General features: G+C 44.7%; 2 protein-coding genes and 1 long non-coding RNA gene across 8 annotated transcripts in view; 2 read left to right on the forward strand and 1 right to left on the reverse strand.

The window, feature by feature from the left end:
- Positions 1-6,583, forward strand: part of SLC25A26 (solute carrier family 25 member 26) — a 218,695-nt gene extending 212,112 nt beyond the window's left edge. For 3 of the 5 annotated variants that reach the window (XM_037799950.1, XM_037799942.1, XM_037799935.1), the window contains 2 exons: positions 820-893; positions 5,262-6,583. In XM_037799950.1, coding sequence (XP_037655878.1) covers positions 820-893; positions 5,262-5,379 — 192 coding nt within the window. In that variant the 3' untranslated portion in view covers positions 5,380-6,583. The remainder of the gene's footprint in view (positions 1-819; positions 894-5,261) is intronic. The other 2 variants (XR_005211067.1, XR_005211066.1) reach the window with 1 other exon arrangement.
- Positions 6,471-19,711, reverse strand: part of LRIG1 (leucine rich repeats and immunoglobulin like domains 1) — a 123,663-nt gene continuing 110,422 nt past the window's right edge. For both annotated transcript variants that reach the window (XM_037799929.1, XM_037799927.1), the window contains 8 exons: positions 17,025-17,188; positions 13,018-13,338; positions 11,478-11,759; positions 10,489-10,908; positions 9,854-9,979; positions 9,096-9,242; positions 8,217-8,501; positions 6,471-8,114 (listed from right to left, as the gene is read on the reverse strand). In XM_037799929.1, coding sequence (XP_037655857.1) covers positions 7,855-8,114; positions 8,217-8,501; positions 9,096-9,242; positions 9,854-9,979; positions 10,489-10,908; positions 11,478-11,759; positions 13,018-13,338; positions 17,025-17,188 — 2,005 coding nt within the window. In that variant the 3' untranslated portion in view covers positions 6,471-7,854. The remainder of the gene's footprint in view (positions 8,115-8,216; positions 8,502-9,095; positions 9,243-9,853; positions 9,980-10,488; positions 10,909-11,477; positions 11,760-13,017; positions 13,339-17,024; positions 17,189-19,711) is intronic.
- Positions 11,343-18,399, forward strand: LOC119506960. Its single transcript, XR_005211080.1, has 2 exons — positions 11,343-14,170; positions 17,967-18,399. It is a non-coding gene; the product is annotated as an uncharacterized LOC119506960 (long non-coding RNA).

The raw sequence follows: 19,711 nt of genomic DNA on the forward strand, positions 1-19,711 counted from the left end.
TCACCTGCATTGTGTAAGGAAGTGGGGCTGGTGTATTGTAGGTAATACTGTTTTCAAATCCCAGTGAGAGATAAGAGCTCAGAGAGGTGGACCTGCTTCGTGCCATGCAGCAAGTAAGCCACAGGCTCTGAACTTTGGTCATGCTTGTGGCCTTAACTGGATGAGGCAGGACACTTGTCAGAATTGATAAAAAAATTTGTTGAAATAGAAAAATTGTTTTTTAAAAAATGCTAAAAGGATATCAGGGAATGCCGTAATATAACAAATCTGGACCAAAACAATAAAAACTAAGTCCTTTCCTTGTGGAGAAGTCAAACAAATATGGATAGACAGAATTTGAGTGCTTAGGTTGACAGGGTCAAACCTTAAGACAGTCAATCATGTTTTAAATTGAACATGATATTCTTTATTAAATGTGTTTCGTATTTACATAGGTAAGTTTCATAATTCTACGATTTCTGATTATTCCCCTCCTTCTAGATTAATATTGCTTTAAGTCCTTTTCCTGTTAATAGTTGTACATGAATAATCTGAGTGAGCTCTACTGATGGTTTGATAATGAGAGAGTTGACCTGAAAAAGCAGCTTCCTGTGTGGCATGTGCCAGTCGGTGCCTGCTGGCATGCGTGGCACATAAGCGCTTCTGGGCTGCGTGGACCCGTGAGGCCTGGTGCTGATTCCTGAGTGACTCCCCAGTCTCTCTGAGGCAGAGTCCTAGATGAGGGTGAGGGGGAGCCAGGCACCTGCAGGTATTTGAAAGCCAGCTGCAAGTCGGGGCATTTCCTAAGATAATGGATTTCTCCTTTGTCTTTTCATGCAGGCTGGTTCCAGCACTGCCAGTGGGAGTGTACTTGCTGCCCTGCATGGGGTCTGGCAGACACAGGGGCTCCCAGGGTAAGGAGAAAAGGAAATGTTCCTTTCCACCTGTCAGGAGTCTCTTCCTCCTTTCATTAGAGTGTCAGCAGTGGTTCTCCTTTCATCTGCTTCTGGAACTACTTAAGGGTGTCTTTAAGTGTACTGTACAAAATGATCTATTTAATGTGGCACTCAGACTGATGCAATATTCTCTTCTAGTGATTCTCAGCTTTCTTTGTCTTGATGTTAGATGATGTTCACACATGTGGCCCCCTCCAAGTTACAGGCTGTAGCATTGGTAAAATGGGCTTCAGGTTACACAATGAATGCAGGAATGCAAATGAGTTCGGGTAACACTGTGAGAGGAAAGCATTTGTTGTTATCTGGGGCACTTTATTATCAGTAACCATATACTTTCACCACATCACAGCGCATGACACCTCAATTGGGAACCAGTGTTCTATATTGTTGGCTAAGTGCCTTACTCTTCTAGCATCGTGTCCTAAAGAGCTCTCTCTCCAAGATGTTATTTCAGCATTGCTTTTATCACATAAACCTTTGAAGCTGTCTAAATGTTGGGATCTGTAGAGATATGTGAAATTACGAGTTTCTCTTTGGAATCTTCAACAAGGAAACTTCCCGAGAGAACAAAGAAGCAACGTCCTTTTCGAGAAGGTGAAGAGTGAGCCTAGCTTTAAACAGTAAAGATGGTAAAATGCCCCCCCCCCAATAAAAGTGAGCCCGGTGATCAGGGTTGGCCAGTGTGAGCAGCAGAGCTGCAGGGGTGGAGAGCAAAGGCCTCTCCTGGTCCTCAGGCTCTGGATGGTGGTGCTACCTCTTCATCCAAATGCCCTGTTGGATCATACATTTGATTGTAGTTTTTGTGTACATTTGGCAGGTTTTAATTTATGTGGCAATGTGGAGAAGGTGAAGCAGGTAGGTTAGGCCCCAGTTAAGGTTTTGCAGGAGAATGACCCCATTCCGTAATCAGAATTTCCAACTGAAAGTTTGAAAAGTAGGTACATCGGAAAGTTTTGTTGTATGTGATAACAATGGATGGACTCATAGTGGTGGCCTGAAAGACTTTAGGATTTTGAGACAAGGACTGGGTGTAGCAGAAAGGAATATCGCACCTCATTGCTGATGGCTGTTATGAGCTTGGGAAGGGAAAAGTGGTGGCCTGATCTGTTATCTATGGCTAACATTTTGAGGAAATGAGCTCTAAAGCAGCTTATTCAGAAGCAAGTGAGTGTTGGGGAATTGCGCTCCATACAGAGTAATGCGTGCGGTAGCTTTTCAAATTGTAACAAGTTGAACGGCCAAATTTCACCTTCTTTCTTATTTAGATACCTATGGCAACTATTGCCCAGCACACCTGCTACTGACCTTAGGTCTGTGGAATGAATGGAGAGCTATAGCCCACTTGCTTTCCTTGAGAAAATGGTGATAATGCAGGGGATGATGTGATCTGCAAAACCACGGCCACTGAAAGTTTGCAGAGAAGGAATTTCCTTGGGTAGATGACTGAAAATAAATCTTGCCTGTCCCAGTTGTGTATGTACTTGACATTATTTAACTAGGCAGAGAAGGGGCTAGCAAATGTGCCAAGGTCCTATCTCTTTTTCTCTGTCCCTATCTTCAGTCCTGAAAAGGCAATTTGATATTACCTTTCAGATATTTGCTTATCTTCTGAAAGTCTCTTAAGTCTTGGGCTCTAGATAGCATTCATGGTGTAATTCTTACCAGAGTCTTCCAGGCAGCAATGGTTGTCATTTACTCAAAATCCAACCTTCACCCTGGAAATGATGGTTTTAATGAGCCTCATTAACTTGACAAATGACAACAAATAATTTGGCAGAAAGCTAACAATAAGGAACAAATTAAAAAAGCCCTCCAAGGCTGGCAGCTATTCTCAGCAGTGGTCATAGGCCTTCTCAACCCTGAAGGGATCTCAGGCCTGCTTCCTCTGTTCCACCTACACGCACAAAGCCACCGCTGTCTCCTTTCTTCATCGCTGAACACACACACTAAGTATAGTGAGCATCAGAGTCTCCTACCTGATACAGTCTCCCCACCTGGTGCTGACCTTTCAGGGTAAATTACAGTGGTAACCACATGTGTGCCTCTGTGTTGATGCATGCAGAAGACTGTGTTCTGGTACATATTTGGAATACATGCTCCAGGGCAAACTGGCTTCTCCTAAATAAAAATACACATTCAGTCAGCCCACAAGGTGGAAAGCAGATGGGAAGCCCCTGATCCTGGATTGCCCTTTTCTCTTCTGTTAATCAACTGGCTTTTTGTTTTTCTTGACTGTGCCCTTATATAATAACTCCTATTGCCAAGAGCCGCCCCCCTCCCCCCTCCCCCCTCCCCCACTTTGTCCGTGGCACTATGCTAAATGCTTTAGATTTGTTACCTCATTTTATCTGTGGTCACTAGAACAGAGCCCTACTTTTGAGTAAAGTCTGCCTCTGAATGTGGTCGGGGCACTCACTGTACAAATTATTTTACTTTAAGGCTGTAATTATGGTAATAGATTCAATTGTCATCTAGTGAAACCATAAACTACTTCCATCTGCCTCTTGCCAGGAGCAGCAGCTGAGCTCATTAAGAACAAAAGCTGAACAAGACACTGGCTTTTAGAAATAAGTAAGGTAGGAGGGAGGGAGGGCAGCTTCCATGGCAAATGTGGCCTTCCACAGCGCAGCTCTACTGACCCTTCCAGCCACCCTTCCCTTTACAGGATAGGGGCTCACAGTGGCTCAAAGCACTATTTTAGTTTCTGCCCTCGCCAAACACCTCTTACAAAGATGATTGCATGCTGCTGAGCTGAACTTTTCTTCTTACAAGTGTATTTTAGCCTTCTATAGAATTGTCCTGGTTATTTCTAGACAACAAAAAGAGGTTCTTAAATTTATACCTAGTATTTTACTTAGTAGCTGACTAAAAAGGGGCCCCCAACACTACTGTGAAGTACCCGTTTGCCTCAGAGATGCTAAGTGTGAACGCAAAGGAAGCAAGTTGACCTCTCCCTTCGGGATGCAGCCAGCAGGGGTTTCCTTCCTGTCCAGTTTCTTGCTGAGCCACCCTTCAGCTTATTATGGTGATTTTCCCCATATCTTAAAGGACACACAAGTATTATAGGCATAACTTGGCCATTTTCTTTTCTTTTTTTTCTCTAGACCTGATTCAAAGTCTTTTCACTAGCATAGTTTTTTTAAAACTTTTTCTGCTTACAAAAGTAATATTCTTGGTAAAAAGGTTCCAACATTACAGAAATACAGACAGGGAATGTCTCCTGCAACCCTATCCTCCAAAAAAAAGCCATCAACGACAATGCAGGCCTCGTTCCTCTGGAGGTTCTCAAGTGGGCAGTCGCTTACACACGCAGCTTTGGGACTCGACTTTTGTGGATTTGCTCTCTTGGTACCTACAGGGTCTCTGATTCTTACCGGCTGCATCGTCCTCCACTGTGTGAGCATATTGTATGGTACTTACTTAAACTTAGGTGGGTGGTTCTCTGTTTTTCTGTTATCAGCAGTGCCATGGGGAAGATCCTGGAACAAATACCTGTGCACAGCTATGGGAGGGTTTTTACAAAGAACAAATTCCCAAATGGCATTGGTAGTTACGGCTGCCTCATGCTTCGTACCACCACCTTTATCATTAGCAATGAAAGGTGACAGATCTCATTGTTTTATTAGTATTTTGCATTTCTTTGATTATGAGAAAGTTGCAGCTCCATGCTGCCTGGCCTGCTGCAGTGCTTGTGGATTAAACACACATGAAGGTGTGCTGCTCGTCCCACTGCAGCCCATTTGCCTTCCCTGTCCATAATTGGTGGAAGGGGGCAACAGGGAATCGATGAAGATTCGATTCCCTGATGAGGCATTGCATTTGTGGGTCTCCAAGGAAACAATGCAGCTGAGTCACTGGGAGAAGCAGAGAGTGCTCTGAAATTTCACCTCCACTAGACTAACCCCTAGAGACTGCCTAGATTTCTAGGGTGGAGCGCACCCTCCAGCTTTAGCCCTTAGACTCCTTTTTAAGAAAGTCTACCTCTTCATCTCTACAGTCCGGATAATGTCTGACAGGGTGGCTTGGAAAAAATGGTCTGAAAGTTTTAAAAAGAACTATTGTTGGAGCAGTCATTACTGGCCTTAATTGTGAGTGCTCACCAGTAAGCTGTTGAGGAGAAGGTCACTACTTCAGCCAGCAACCAGCTGGGCTCAACCTTCAAGGAGCCCACTCAGGAATGTAATTCTGTGCCATTCTGAAGGGAAAAAAGAAAACGCACACATTTTAGTGCCACGTGGAGCTTAATGAGCAAGCTGTGGTATTGGAATTTGTTAACCTCTTTTTTACAGAGGCACAAAATCTTTCCTTTTGTTCTTTTTCTCCTAGATTATTTTCAGGTGTCTTCCCTCGAGTGGCAGCAATCGGTCTGGGAGGTTTCATCTTTCTTGGTGCTTATGACAAAACTCGCAGCTTGCTGTTAGAACTTGGCAGAGAAAATCCATGAATCAGAGACAGACCCACATCGTCCTCTTTCAAGAAAGGGGACTGCTGTGAGAACTGTCTCCCTTCCGGTGAGCAGCTGTTTGGCCAACGGAACAACAAACAGTGCTAAACCCCCATTCTGCTAAGATCATGATATTGAGAATGTGGCCTCCGTGGTCGGGAGCTGACTGGAATGAAGTCATCACCCTATAAGCCATAAAGTTAAAAAAGAGAGAAAAGGAGTTATGTCAGTAGTGATGCTGTGAACAATTGTCTTAGAACCCCTTAGTAAATAAGTTTGGTAATGCCAAGACCAGGCCCTTCAGAGCTTTCATTGGGCCTATAATCGCTCTTGCAGTTTCCTGCCACCTGATAGTAAATTCAGTGGAAGGTAGAGATAATTTTAAAAGAATGATGAGATTAGGAAAAGGAAGGAGACTTGGGGGGAAAAGTTGTGCATGTGGGTGGGTGTTTCTCCCCTGGGTCAGTTCCTATTGTGTAAGCTTATGGCTTTGTTTAAAAAGAATGAACTGCAGGTGCATAGCAAGCATTCCTTCCTGCGGTTTTTATTTACTGTCAGATTTCAGCTTATAAAAACACGGTTGTATTATTTTGCAGAGGAGTGTCCAGCAGTCCATGTGCTGTGTGAAAGAAAGCAGTGGCAGCTCAAGGCACTAGGTGGGCCCGGCTGGGTCTGGGGAGAGAGGGCCGGTGAGTCCTTGCCGTGCTCCACCATTCTCCCATTTCAGAGAATGCAAGGGCCTTGGCCAGCTTTGGAACCAGTATTGCTGCTTCAATCCTAATCAGAAAGGTTTGTTGCCTAATGTTTTAAGCTTTAACACTGGAAAGAAAAGGATGCAATGGGAAGTCCCTATATTTTGGGATTTTAGAGCCTGACTAATAAGTGCTAAGTGCAGAAAAATTCAGAGAGTAATCGATCTCAGGCAGCTGGTCGTGGAATGTGAACTCTTCCCTGTATGACTGCTTTGTCCAACCTGGTTTTTCCCCCCCTTTTTTGGGATGAATGACTGCATTTGTAAGGGATATTCTGGAGTTACATGGGATGAAGCAATGCTGGTTAATGTATATAGAAGAAGGACCCCAACCACACACTTAACATTTATAAATGAACCTTTATTAAACACACTTCAATGCCATTTGTTAAACACTTTAATATTTTACATGTTTTTTTCCAATGTACATTGTACCAAAATTTCTATAAATAAATAACTTTGTACATAAAAGTAATACTTCCTCTTTCACATTGCCTCTCAGAAGCAGCAGATTCACATATTTTGTGGAAGTAACAATCAGTTAACTGTTGAGAAAATACCTTTTGGAACAGTGGTGACCAGACAGTAAAATTTAAAATAGGTAACTGTTTTGTCAATACCACCCTTCAGCTCTTTGGCTGAAGGAGCATGCTGTCTGAGATTTTAAGGACCTTGTCTGTTTGAATTTGATGTTTACTTTATTTCTCATTGGCACTCACGAGATGGTTAGTTACAGGTCTCAAAAGTGCAAATACACCCAGAACCCAGGTCAAAAGCTAAATCTTGTACAGTCCCACTCTGGATCCTCAGTAGAAAATAAGCTAGCCCTGAAACAGTAAGAACTGTATCCTTTTTCTCCCCTAAGGCCAGGATAATATGAAGTATATTGGCAGAACTAAGACATCACTATTGAAAAATCCACAGGTACCAACACCAGCAGCCTTTACCATAATAAAAAGCCTAAAAGGACAAAAACCACATTTGTTATCATAAAATAAGCTTCAAAGAAGGAAAAAAAGGCAGCGCTAAATTATGCTGACCAATTGCTTCTGGTGGATTGACAGCCCTCATTCTACTTGTTAAAGAAATAAGGTAAGTCTACAAGTTATTCACTGCAAGGGTAATTTTACACAGGCATCTGGATGCCACAGGGAGGTCTGCAGCAAGAGCATCCACATGTGAGCAACAGGTAGGAAGTTACTTCCTACTCCGATGGAATCTCTGCAAGTAAAGCATCCTGGGGTTCTGGTCCTTTGAAGTGCAATACCAATGCAAGGACTCTCCCTCCTTCCCACCTCACCAAAACTACTGGGGACAAATGTGGTTTCAGCTTCTATGCATGCATTAAGGCACCGAAACTATTCCCCCCACCCCAAATCAAACAGCAACCTGACGATAATGAAAAATAATATTGCCAAAATTGTCTGACATCTGTTAACCATGCACTAAAGATTAAAATAGCCTCTGTAAAAGATATATAATATATATGAAATCTCTGAAAACTCTTATGTACAGTGGTATCAAATACTTTTTCTGCCTTTTGTACACAATAGCCTCTTGCTTTTTCTGTGCTTCAGATGCAAGTCCCTTGAACTGCTGACACTCCACATGGAAGTTAAAACTATGTACAAATCAGTGACGCTTGAATCCAAGCTTCCTCACAGCCTCTCCTACCTCTCTTTCCTGCAAGCGATTGATCAGACAAGAGCTGAGGTAGACAAAGCCTAGATTTTCGGTGCAAACAGCAGTGGCCCGCTCCGTGCCCCCGGGAGTTGTCCTTTCAGTGGTGTGGACTCAGGACTGGAGTCACATGCCTTGGGGAGGTGCCCATTGGAAAGAAGCAAGTGCTGGCCTTCACTGGGGATGTTAGGAAAACCTGAGGAGTCTTCTGTGAGCTCAGGATTGCCTGAAGGTAGCACAGATGAAGGCTGTAGATCTATGGAGTCCGGCTCACAGAACCTTGCTAAAGTCCAAGCAGCAGCTCCTATGAGAAAAGAGATGGTGCATCAGACCCCTCTACCAGCCCTGAACTAAGTGGTCCCCACCTCATCTGCTACTGATGCCTCAGCAGACAGGAAAATGCTACCTTTTCCATCGAGAGGTGCTATTGACTTTTTCTTCGAGGATGTCAGCATTCTGTCATGGTTGCTGGGGTAGAGGGAACCCCTGCAGTCAGTGTGGGACCCACCAACAGTTCCACTGTTCGGGTGACATGCAGAATGTTCTCGGTCACTCCGACTGTGCTCCTGGCTGCTCAGCATACTGGTCTGTGTACTGTCTCTGGACCCAGACAGAGGATAGAAGGCTTGTTCCGTGGAGTGACTGTCCACATCAGTGTTGCAATCACTACAAAGAGCTGGGCCACTGTGCTCTGCAGGACAGAGCCAAAGACAAATTAGAACCATCACTACTGATGTTTCTCTCCATCCACACCCAAAGGAAGGATTAATGCCACTACTGTAGGGCCCCATTTACATATATAGATTTTAAACTATACATAATCTATGTAAATTAACCCTCCTCGACTCCTGAATATTCTTAGAAAAGGACTAGGGCCCTGAATGGAGAACAGGGACTTCTGTGTTTAAAATGCTTATTCAGAACATTTATTCATTTAGCTTTTTATCAGTGGGGGGAAAAATCCCCTTTGAATTAGGTAACATGCAGTGTCCAAATCTTCCAAACAATTTAGTCTCAAAACAGCCCTGTTGAAAGGTACCAAGACTCTACATTTTGAAGTTGCTTATAAATCTAGAATAGTCACACTCAGGCTCACCGTACCCTAGGTTTATTGAGAGACAGCCTACTCTAGAGGACAGCCAGGCCAGAGTTTCAGGTTTATATACTGAAGACAATTCTGAGGTAGTCTTAGATCAGTAACATGTTCACCCTTTCATTTAGTGAAAGGTTAACCCAAATTTGATTTCCAGAAGAAAATAGTTGTGCTGTTGAAAGTATCTCATACCCATCTTATGTGGGCAAGGTGTCCCATCAGCCTGCTCCATCACTTTCCATGGCTCTTTATTACATCCAGCACAGAGTTTTGGCTGCCTGCATGGAACGCCATGAGTGTCAACCTCTGGAAAGAGGCTTGCATCTCTTGGACAAACACCTGCAAGAGATTACGATGAGAAACTCGGGGCTTAAGTATCTAACGCCAAGCCACATAAAGGAATGGGCAAGGCTACTAAAACAAGTCATTTCTAAAAAGTGTTCTTAAACATAGTGGATTATTGGACTAACAGAGGTCCAGCAAGGAAAACCTTAATAATTCTACCTTCCCAGCAAGCAGGCCTTTCAGCATTGGTAAAGCAGCAGTTCTCAGGGGCTAAACCTTTGCTGCCCCAGGCAATGCTCAGGTTTCCCCATGGCCTGGACAAGCTCACCCTTGTGAGAGTTTTCCAACATGAGCAAGACCAGACACTCTGCTATTCAAAGACCTGAAATGTTCTTTGAGGCAATTCTACCTTATTCTGACCAGCAGAAGCGAAGCCCAATATAGGGACTTCCTGGGGAAGAGAATTTGGAACCCGTGTAGAATTTGCACAGGCCATGTTCAAAACAAAGCAGCAACATCAGAGCCTCTGTCATGCAGCCTTCTAGTTCACTAAACATGCTGGCTCTAATGCCAGGCAGCTGCCCTGGGAAGGGGCTGGAGACCACCTCCAGCACAGGGGGACCCACTCCTGTCAGACCTCTGCTTCCTCAGCGCCAAGGCCTTACCATTGCTGTCAATGTGCCCATTTGCTTGATGGCCACTCTCACTCTTGAGCACTGTTTCCTGTCGATCAGAAAGGGTCCCCTGAGAAGAGAGGTAGCTGGGAACATCAGGCAGCACGACGGTTTCATCTGCAAGACATGACAGTCAAAGACCAGGAGTCCCGATCCTTCGTTTTGACAAGAAACACAGACACATATCCACTGTCAGGCCCACCTGATACAGGTGCCAAGCCTGTGCAGTGGGATGTGCAGAGCCCAGGCACTCTGGAGGCCCCCACAGAGCCTACTTATCCTGACCTCACACAACAATCAGATTTCAAAGTCCACATAAAACAAGACCAGCAATGGACAGGAGGATGGAACGCACAGAAGCATGGCATTGTGAGGTCATTTCAGGAACAACCCACCTCATGGACCCTGGCAACCACGGCGAGGTGCCAGGGATGCCTCAGAATCAGCAAGGAGTTAAGACGAGTGCAACAGCATGCACCATATACTTGTATTCCACAATGTCTCCATATCCCTGAAGGTTCTAGAGCTCTGAATATATTGAAATTGTTGAAAAGGCCTGCAGACCTGGCCTCATGTCAGTGCTTTTCCTTCTCCCCAGAAAATAACCTCAGCCAGCAGGGGCTAACCTGTGTTGGTGACGCTGTATTCTTCACTTTTCTTCCTGGTTTGGTAGATGATGCACACCCAGACCAGGGATGTGAGGACAATGCTGCACACCACGGCAATGGTGAAGATGCCCACGGTGGTCCCGTCCTTCCTGCAGCCTGAGCTGGGTAAGACGCTCACCTGGCTGTGAGCACGCTCCGTGCCCAGGGCATTGGACATCTCACAGGTGTACCTGCCTGCGTCCTCCGCCACCACGTTCTGAACAACAAGCAGCTGGTTGCCAGGGGTGAAGTGGTGCCGCTCAGTGAGGCTCACAGGGTGGTTTCCCTTGAGCCAGGTGATGCGGGGCGGAGGGCTCCCAGTTGCTTTGCACTGAAGTGCCACTGTTTCCCCAACAGACACCACACAGTCTTCCAAGGGTACCACCAAGGATGGAGTTTCTGTGAGAAAATCGGTGAAGATCTTAGATTTACCCTGTGGGCCCTCTGCTACTATAGATCCGTCTTGGCTTCTGGACAAAGGATAACCTAATAGATCAATGAAGTACCAAATCAGATCTTTTATCTGAGTGGCAAGCTTTTCAGAAGACCATCTAATACAATGGCTAGATCATAAAACCATTCTGAGGGGTGGCTCCAACAAGGAGAACTAGAACTAGCCTCTGCCACAAAGCCCCTACCGGTCTCCAACTGTCCCGTGTCCCTCTTGACCCAAACCATACCCCATCCCGCCCAATTCAGTGGACAGTTCTCATTAGAGTGCTTCATGTGTAAGCCCTGTGAAGACTATGTTCAGTCCCTGGCTATCAATTCTTTTTAAGAGCTGGAGCTCTGAGAAGCCAGAAATTTTAAAGTAAAAACGGCCCACCATACCACTCCCCCACCCCAGGCTGCACAGACCAGTTCGAGAACTTGCCTCTAGATACCCATGATATTTAAGATTCTCAAAATCTCCCTTTCTCTAAAAATCTTCCTTTCTCTAATACAGACACACACATCAATACTCAAACCTAAGACAGTCAGGGTGGCATTAGCTGAAATGGAGCCTGCGGAGTTCTGGGCAGTGCAGCTGTAAACCCCCATGTCATCTATTTTCACATCGGTGATGAAAAACACGTCGTCATCTGGCATGACGTGCATGCGTCGCTCCCGAGCAGCAGGGAAGTCTGTGCCTCCATCCTTCTGCCAGGCAATCTGGGGGTTAGGGTGGCCAATGGCAGCACATTCGAGGCGGGCCATGGTGCCAGTCCGGATCGCAATGTCGTGGGGCATTTTGGTGAATGATGGCAACACTACAAAACACATACAAGCAAGGTCAGTTATCGGAAAAGTAATTGTGAAAACCAGGAAAATCCTCTAGTGTACAGACCCGCCGCCACCACTGTGCCTGGGTGTCTGTTTACCAGTTCTCCACCTTTCATGCCAAGGTCTTTGCCTATGGAAGGTACTGCCACCAAGAACACCTGCCCTTTTGATCAAGGGCAACAGGATTCCAGGGCTGCTCAGCTCTCTCCCCACCACAGCTGGAGCATCCTCAGCAGTCTCCTGCACCCAAGGCTGGCCATCACCTCCTCCAGCGTCAAGGCTCATTGTGGAACATGGCCTCAACTACACCTCAGAAAATAAATGGTTTATGTGTGGCTTCCCCATAAATGCTCAGGCCGCTTGTTCACCTGCCTTCATCATCAGGAGAAAGCCTGGGGAAAAAAACTATCTGCTCCAACAGGATGGAAGGAGAAAGGGAAGGATGACATGCCTTCTCCCTGGGGAAAGCAATGGGATGGCTCTACCCTCTTGCCAAAAACCATCTTGGAGAGGTGGCGTCAGGGTCCTACTACTGTTCACAGAAAGCATTCCTCTAACTAGCTTATTTATCCCAAATATTCCCTGACAAAATGTAAGCATCCAGCCACCCATCAGGCATCAGTATAGTTTCCATCAAGGTCACTTCAGTGGAGTGTCTAACAGGAAGCAGGAAGCTGAGTTTTCAAGAAACAAGTACTCCCTAAGAATAAGCCAAGACAACCCAGCCAATGTGGTAAACAGTGTGTTTTCCTGTGGTCTGTAGGGGCCTAACGAGCACAACAGTTCCAGCACTTCTGTTTATCTTCAAGCCAATGTTTTAAATGGAGGTAATAATCAGAAATATCTCATTAGCTTGCTGGGTGGGTGTGGCCCTCACACATGACCCCAATCAAACTACAGCACATAGCAGTCCTACAGCTCTGAAGGTGGTTCAGTAAAAGACCCTTGTCAAACTCCCCCTGGGCCAGTCCTCCTGCCAGGCCAGGCACTCACATTAGCCTCAAGAGAGAAGGGGATGGGCTGCTCTCGCCTCTGATACAAAATATCCACTGGGAATCACCTTTCAATCTGCAAAACTTGCTGTGGGGCAAACCCAGGGACCAGTAGAATATAATAATCCTGTCCCAGCGCAGCTTGTTTTCTCCTGTTGCAATCATCCTTATTGGAGTAACTGAATAAGCAATCCTGAGTGTGGCTTTAGAGGATTCTTCTACTGGGATAATGAAAACACACAGACTGCCATACCATTCACAGTGAGCCTGGCCTTGTGCGAGTAGGTGGAGCCGAAGTGGTTGGTGATGATGCATTGGTAGCGGCCCTCATGCCCAAAAGTGACGTGACGGAGATGCAAAATGGTGGTGTACTCCATCACCTCTCCATCCTGAGCACGGACGTGGGCGAAGTTCTCCATGTCAGCATTGGCCAAGACTTCATTGTCCTTCTTCCAGGCAAAAGTCATAGGGGAGCTGCTGCTGCTGGCCGCCGAACACGTGAACCGGATGTCCTTGCCCACCACAGCCATGGTGGTCTCTGGCTGGGTGATGATCTGGGGCTTTGGGAAGTCATCTGGGAGAAGAAGGGCCAACTGTAAGTCACCCGGGGTCTTAGTACACACAGGAACCAGCTGCTGTTCCCACTAACAAGAGGGTCAGAAAGGGAGTAGGTGACACAAGGACACCACGACATTCAGTGCCCCTGTGCACCCCTCAGCCTCACCAGACACTGTAAGGAAAGCTGCATCACGGATATCTGGCCTTATCCAATTATAAGCCCATGATTAGCAGTCCCCTCTCTGATCACTGTTCTTAATTACAAATGTATGGGTACTAAATTATCAAACATACAGACATTTCCTTAAGAAGACTACAACGAGCATTTACCTGCTTGCTTCTACACAAAATGCACTTATCTAAAGAGTTCGGCATGTACTAGACATGCCTGCATAAACCTTATCCACAAACCTTACAAAAAGTGGGTATAAAACATTTCTAAGATGGCAGAATAAGGACCTCCAAAATTCTGCATCTCCATAAGAACAATGAAAACCCTGGCCAAAAAAAAATGGTCAAAATCAACTTTTTCATAATTCTAGAAAATAACAAAAGGCTTACAACAATCCATGGAGTGTTTATTCCAGAAAACCAGCTGAAACTCAGTAAGAAAGGTAAGCTCTGTGGCCTTTTAATTTGTCTTATTCCCATCTCTCTTTCTGCAGCTCAACTGTAACCTGGAAAACCAACAGTAACCACTGAAGGGAGCAAGATGGGTTTGGAGCTCCCCAAAAGCCTCATCCCTGGAGACTTGTCACTATGTCATTTAAATTCTCACCTGTGGCTGATCTTAAGGCTCTGCCCAAGCACGAAGGGATGGCATGCCCCAACATACACCATGGCAAAAGGTGGGACTTACTGGTTGAAGGGATTTAAAGAATTCTCTGCCCAATTATTAGCTAACCATTAAGCTAACTAAGAAAGGGACTTCAGTAGCTACAGCAAGTACAGACTTCATTTGTCCAGGAAAGTCATTAAACTTTAAAAACAATAAGTAGCAACATCCAACCCTGGGGAAGGACAGAAAGAGACTGATTTCCAGAGTTTTCATGTTACTGTATCTTAAATATCCAGTTTTCACCAAAAAATTAGGAATCATGAAAATAAACAGGAGTATTAGTGATTTCTCACCAAATTGAGAATATCAATAAATAAACAAATAATAAAAGTGAACCAAATATAAATTCTGGAGTCACTAGGAGGGACTTGGTAGTACAACTGAGCAGGCAGATGAATGCATCAGCAAACTTGAGGACAATTTAAATAAGATTTTTCAATCTGAGAAGAAAAAAAGAAGAAAAGTAAATAGGGCCACAGACACCTGTGGAATATGAATAATTAAGAGTCCAAGAAGGGGAAGAAAGAAAAAGGAACAGGAAGACGAAGACTATTAGAAGAACTAATGACCAAAACCTTCCCAAATTTGATGAAAACCAGTCTACACATCCCAGAAGCTCCATGAACTCCAAGTTGAATCAACTCCATACCTCACCACATCATAGTGAAACTGTCAAAAGACAGAGAATCTCGAAAGCAACAAGAGGGAAGTGACTCATCACATACAAGGGACCTGATTTCTCATCAGAACCATGGAGGTTAGAAGGCAATTGATGACATTTAAAGTGATGAAAGAAAACCACTGTCAACTAGTAATTCCACATCCAGTAAAACTATCCTTCAAAAATAAAGGAGAAATGAAAACATTCCTAGATAAAGTGAGAGAACTCCTCACTACTGAACCTGCGCTATAAGAAATTCTCAAGGGAATCCTTCAGGCTGAAATGAAAAAATCCATGGCCCAACTACATGCTCTCTACAGGGGACATGCTTTAGATTCAAAGAAATAGGCAAACAGTAACCAAAAGAGAGTTAACGCTGTCTATATTAATATTAGGCAGAATAAACTTTTAAGACAAAAAAGTGTTACTATAGGTAAAAAATAACGTCAGGATGACGTTTTCCATCACATGGATATAGCACATTTTGTTTGTCCCTTCATCCATTGCTGGGCATTTGCCTTGTTTCTACCTTTTGGCTATCATCAATAAGGCTACTATAAACATTTGTGAGGGCATATGTTTTCACTTCTCTTGGGTATATGCCTAGGACTGGAATCGTGGGTCACATGCTAACTATGTTTAATTGCTTGTGGAATGGGCAAACCATTTTCCAAAGAAGCTGTACCATTTTTACATTTTCACCAGCAGTGTAGAGGAGAGGGTTCCAGTTTCTCCACATCCTTGCCAACACTGGGTAAATCAGACATTTTGATAGCCATCCTAGTGGGTGCACAGTGTTTTATTTCAATTTCTTAAAAACAAGTGGGAGATTCTCAGAGTTAAAACCTGCATTCAACTCTGCCAAGGGTTTTTATGATTCCCATTAACATCTAACAATTGTTCTTTGGGGAAGCCTGCGCTAAAGAGGGGGGACGGAGGTAAGAGATGTGAAATAAACTCATAGTCCAGGAGTATCCTAGGGCCACAGTCCAGCAGCTGAACCTGCCTTGGCTCAGCCAGAGGGAAAGCCTCTGAATGCCCCACGGCAGGAAGAAGCAGGGGACAGGCAGAAAGCAGTTTCAGGAGCTCTATAAACAGGTTAATGGTCACGGATCAAGTTCCTGATGAACAACTGACTGCCTAGATAATGGGAGCTGTGTGCAGCCTTAAATTCAACAGAGAAAGCCCATAAGAATTTTTAATAAGAAAAGTTGATTTTGAGGTGCTACCATGTTGACAGTATCTTTAAGAATTCCCCCTCAACTGCGCCAAAAGCAACTGAGACAAGCCTGCTGCTGGTGGGTTCTGGGGGGGGGCAGCCACTCACATCTTGGCTCCAGCAGGCAGCCAGCTAGTGCTGTGGCCAACGTGTAGGACAGAGATGTGGACCACAGGGATCCCCATACTGCTAGGTGAGCACCTGGTTAGAATCAGCACAGGGATCCCAAGGCTCTGGGGAGACCCCTGAGACCAAAAAGCAGTAGGGGCTCACACCCGCCGGAACCTCATCTGGAATCCCCACTTCAGGTTCTGCTTAAAGCAAACACCAGGACCAACTCCAAAGTTATCTCAGGCTTTGACCACATCTTCCTGACCATGAGGCTTCCTCATTCCTGTCCCAGCTAGCATACGTGGGTGTGCTTTCAGCTGCTCAGCATTTTCTGTGCTCTTGGTCAAAAAGATGGCAAGAATCAGAAGGAAAAAAGAATTTAAAGCTACAAGTGTACATTTCAGTGTTTCAGAGGAATAGCAAGTCTGCAAGGCAACATCAAGGAATTTTTTTTTTTACCATGGCAACTGTTCTCCTGAGACTTGCTCTTCCTGTATTTAACCTTTCATTCTTGGGGTTGGAAAGAAACACATGTTAAAACCCCAGCCTCTTATACTGAGTAAATTCACAGCCCAATCCCGGCACCACAGCCCCGCTGCAACAACAGAACTATCTTCCTGTAACTGATTATTCCGACTTGTAACTGAACCAACTCATACTCCCTTTTGATTAAATGCATGTCTTCTAAGAACCACATAATGAGGCGACTGTACAGTAAATACTATGTGTGGTTTCAGTGGGAAATAAACTGCATCCACAGCTGATTTGTAACCATGGGTTGGGGTTTACTCTGATCACAGGAATTACTCCCATAATGAAGAGTTCCTCCTGGCTCCTTGCCCTTCCTGAAAAAAATCACAAGGACAGTCTTACCACACACGAAACTCTCTGGCAGCACAGAGAAAATGCTCTGGCCCTTCAGTGATTCTGGGTGGGCACAGGTGGCTGTGACGAAGGCTTGCAACATCCTCCCCATTAGCCATGGGGGTAACCATTTCAGCTGGCAGTCACACAGGAAGCTGTCACTGCTGAGATGGCTGAAAGAAAAACAGAAGTGGGGGCTTGAGGTGTGACTTCAATGGAGAGAGCTGCCCTCACACAGACGTTCCAATCAACTTGTGATTTAACACCAGCAAGCGGGAAGAGAGGAATGATTTTCACACAGTTCCTATCTGATGACTCAGAGCACTGCATGTTATCTACCTGTTAAAATGCAGCTTCTGACTCTAGGTCGGGGTGGAACCTGCATTTCTAGAACTCCCAGGTGACACTGATGTTACTGGCCCAAGAAGTGGCCTTGACCAAGCTCACGGGAGATGCTGGTACTTGTTGGTCTGTGAGAAGCAAGGATCTGGAATTTACCCATGTTCGAAGGCAAGCACTGCTCTTCTGTCACCCTGGGAATACCCTCTAACCTTTCCAGATGCTTGGCTTATCCAATGGTGAGACGGCACTGTCCCCTCTCTAGTTTTCCCACTTTCCTGATGAGCCAAGTAGAGTTCCCCAAGGCAATCTGAGACTTTGATCTAAATTCTGAACCGGGTTCTGAGAAGGTTCTTTTACTAGTTGTTACTTTTTGATTTGGCAAAGCTGCATGTTTTCTTCCACATGTGAGCCTCACCACTGTGTTCCCTCTTGTTTATGTATTTATCAGGATAAATGGCCACCAGCATTATTCAGGAGGCCAGAATTCAGCTCCGCTCCCTAAATAGCGCTCGTCAGTTAACTGCCTCTGCTCAGGGAGCATGAGAATGCAAACTTTGGTTTTGTGAGGCTCCAACCAAAACAGAGAATATTTTCTTTTTCATTTCTCAGCAACTGAGGATAAGCTTTTTAAACAGAAATCGGAATCGCCATCTCAGTGAACATTCTTTCCTGAGGAGTCACTCAAAGATAGGTCAAGCCGAGAGTCTAGCTGCCCTGTTCCTGGAAGAATTCAAGGCTGTGAGCTGCAGGATGATGCCCACCCCGTGACGAGGAACAAGTCCGAGAATGAAACATACAGGCCTCCCTGGAATAAACTGTCTGGAGTACATGCTAACAAAAACGGGGAGCAAGTATACTTAAAAATTCCAAAAATGTCATGTGGGAACAGCCTCCTTCTCCACCCACCATTTTCCTCAGACATCAACAAGGCAACCAAATGGACTGCTTTTTTGTTTTCTTCTTTTTCACTCTGACTTCCTAATGTGCAAAGAAACCATCAAACTAGGAAATGGCAAGGAAGAATAAAATTTAAGCCAGATAATCCAAGGCTGGCTACGTTAACTAACATCTCCTCTTCATCACTCGTTAGGCATCTTAACTTATTAAAATAACTTTGGGAAGTATTTCTTCAAAGACAAATAATTTATCTGAAAGCCTTCATACTGGAATGCTTGCCCATATTAGTTCTTAAAATCAGTATTAAGATTTTGCATTTTTACCAGATGGGCAAGTGGCTCTTTGTTTAGAGAGAGCTGGAGGGCCATCCTGTCGAGAGGAGTTATTAGAGGTGGGGGGTTATAGCTAAACATGAGAAAATGGCAGATTCCCGCCCCGCAGAGCTTCCCAAGAAGTTCTGTGTTGTGGTTGAACCGGGAACACATCTGCCAAGGGCCAGGGCCAGAAGGGGCTCTCTCCCTGTCAGAAGCACCTACAACTCCCCATCAGGGCTGCATTTTGCATATCTGCCCCTTTTTGTGTAGTCACGCAGGAAAGGCTGACTGCTGTAAAGGACAACCACAGGACGACACGGGGCAATCATTGTGAAACCTTAAGCACTTATGTGGGGAACAGAGACATATTTAATTCAAGCCACAGGACCAAATGGGGGAAAACAAATTGCACATTTCTGCTTCATCAGAAATGTGTATGAAAAAAAAGGTTAAGTGGCTCAGAGAATTCAGAGTCAAGAGGCTGTCCTGGAGGTTACTCCTATGGCAAGCTTCACCTAGATATGATGCCAAATGGCCACAGTATGATACATAAGCACAAGTCAACTGTACTCCCAAAAACCTTAAAGAATACCCGGATCCCTATCTGAGACTCCATAAAAGTTTCACTCACTAACTTTATTCTTCAGAAACTTAAATTCTTCACAGTGCCCCTATGCCAGCTAAGTCTCCAAACCCAGAGGCAATAGCCTCTTCAAGAACGTCAACCAGATATGACCCTTTTCTCTAAAATCAACACCACTTTTCAACATGAACAAGTTAGGGTGGTCACTGCCTAGATATCCCTGAAGATAGGGAAAGTGATTAAATTAGAGGAAGGGGTAGCAACAGATAAGAGGGAATTTAACAAAGGATTACGAATACTGAATCTCTATAATTCTCTTCTTCTTAGTTGCTAGAATATTAGAATAGCTAGAAGGAAAGAATTGAAATGGTGGAACTATAACCCAGAGCATCCTTTGAAATTTCTTCTGTGGCTACTAGTTAAATTGTAATTTGAAAGCTATCACCTTTTATTTCAATAATAAGGAAATAAGTGAAACGGTAGAACTGTAACCTATAATATTCTTTGAAATTTGCACTCTAACTACTTGTTAATTTGCACTTGGAAAGTTATCACTTCTC

Source organism: Choloepus didactylus, chromosome 1 (assembly GCF_015220235.1).
Source record: "Choloepus didactylus isolate mChoDid1 chromosome 1, mChoDid1.pri, whole genome shotgun sequence".
Lineage (NCBI taxonomy): Eukaryota > Metazoa > Chordata > Mammalia > Pilosa > Megalonychidae > Choloepus > Choloepus didactylus.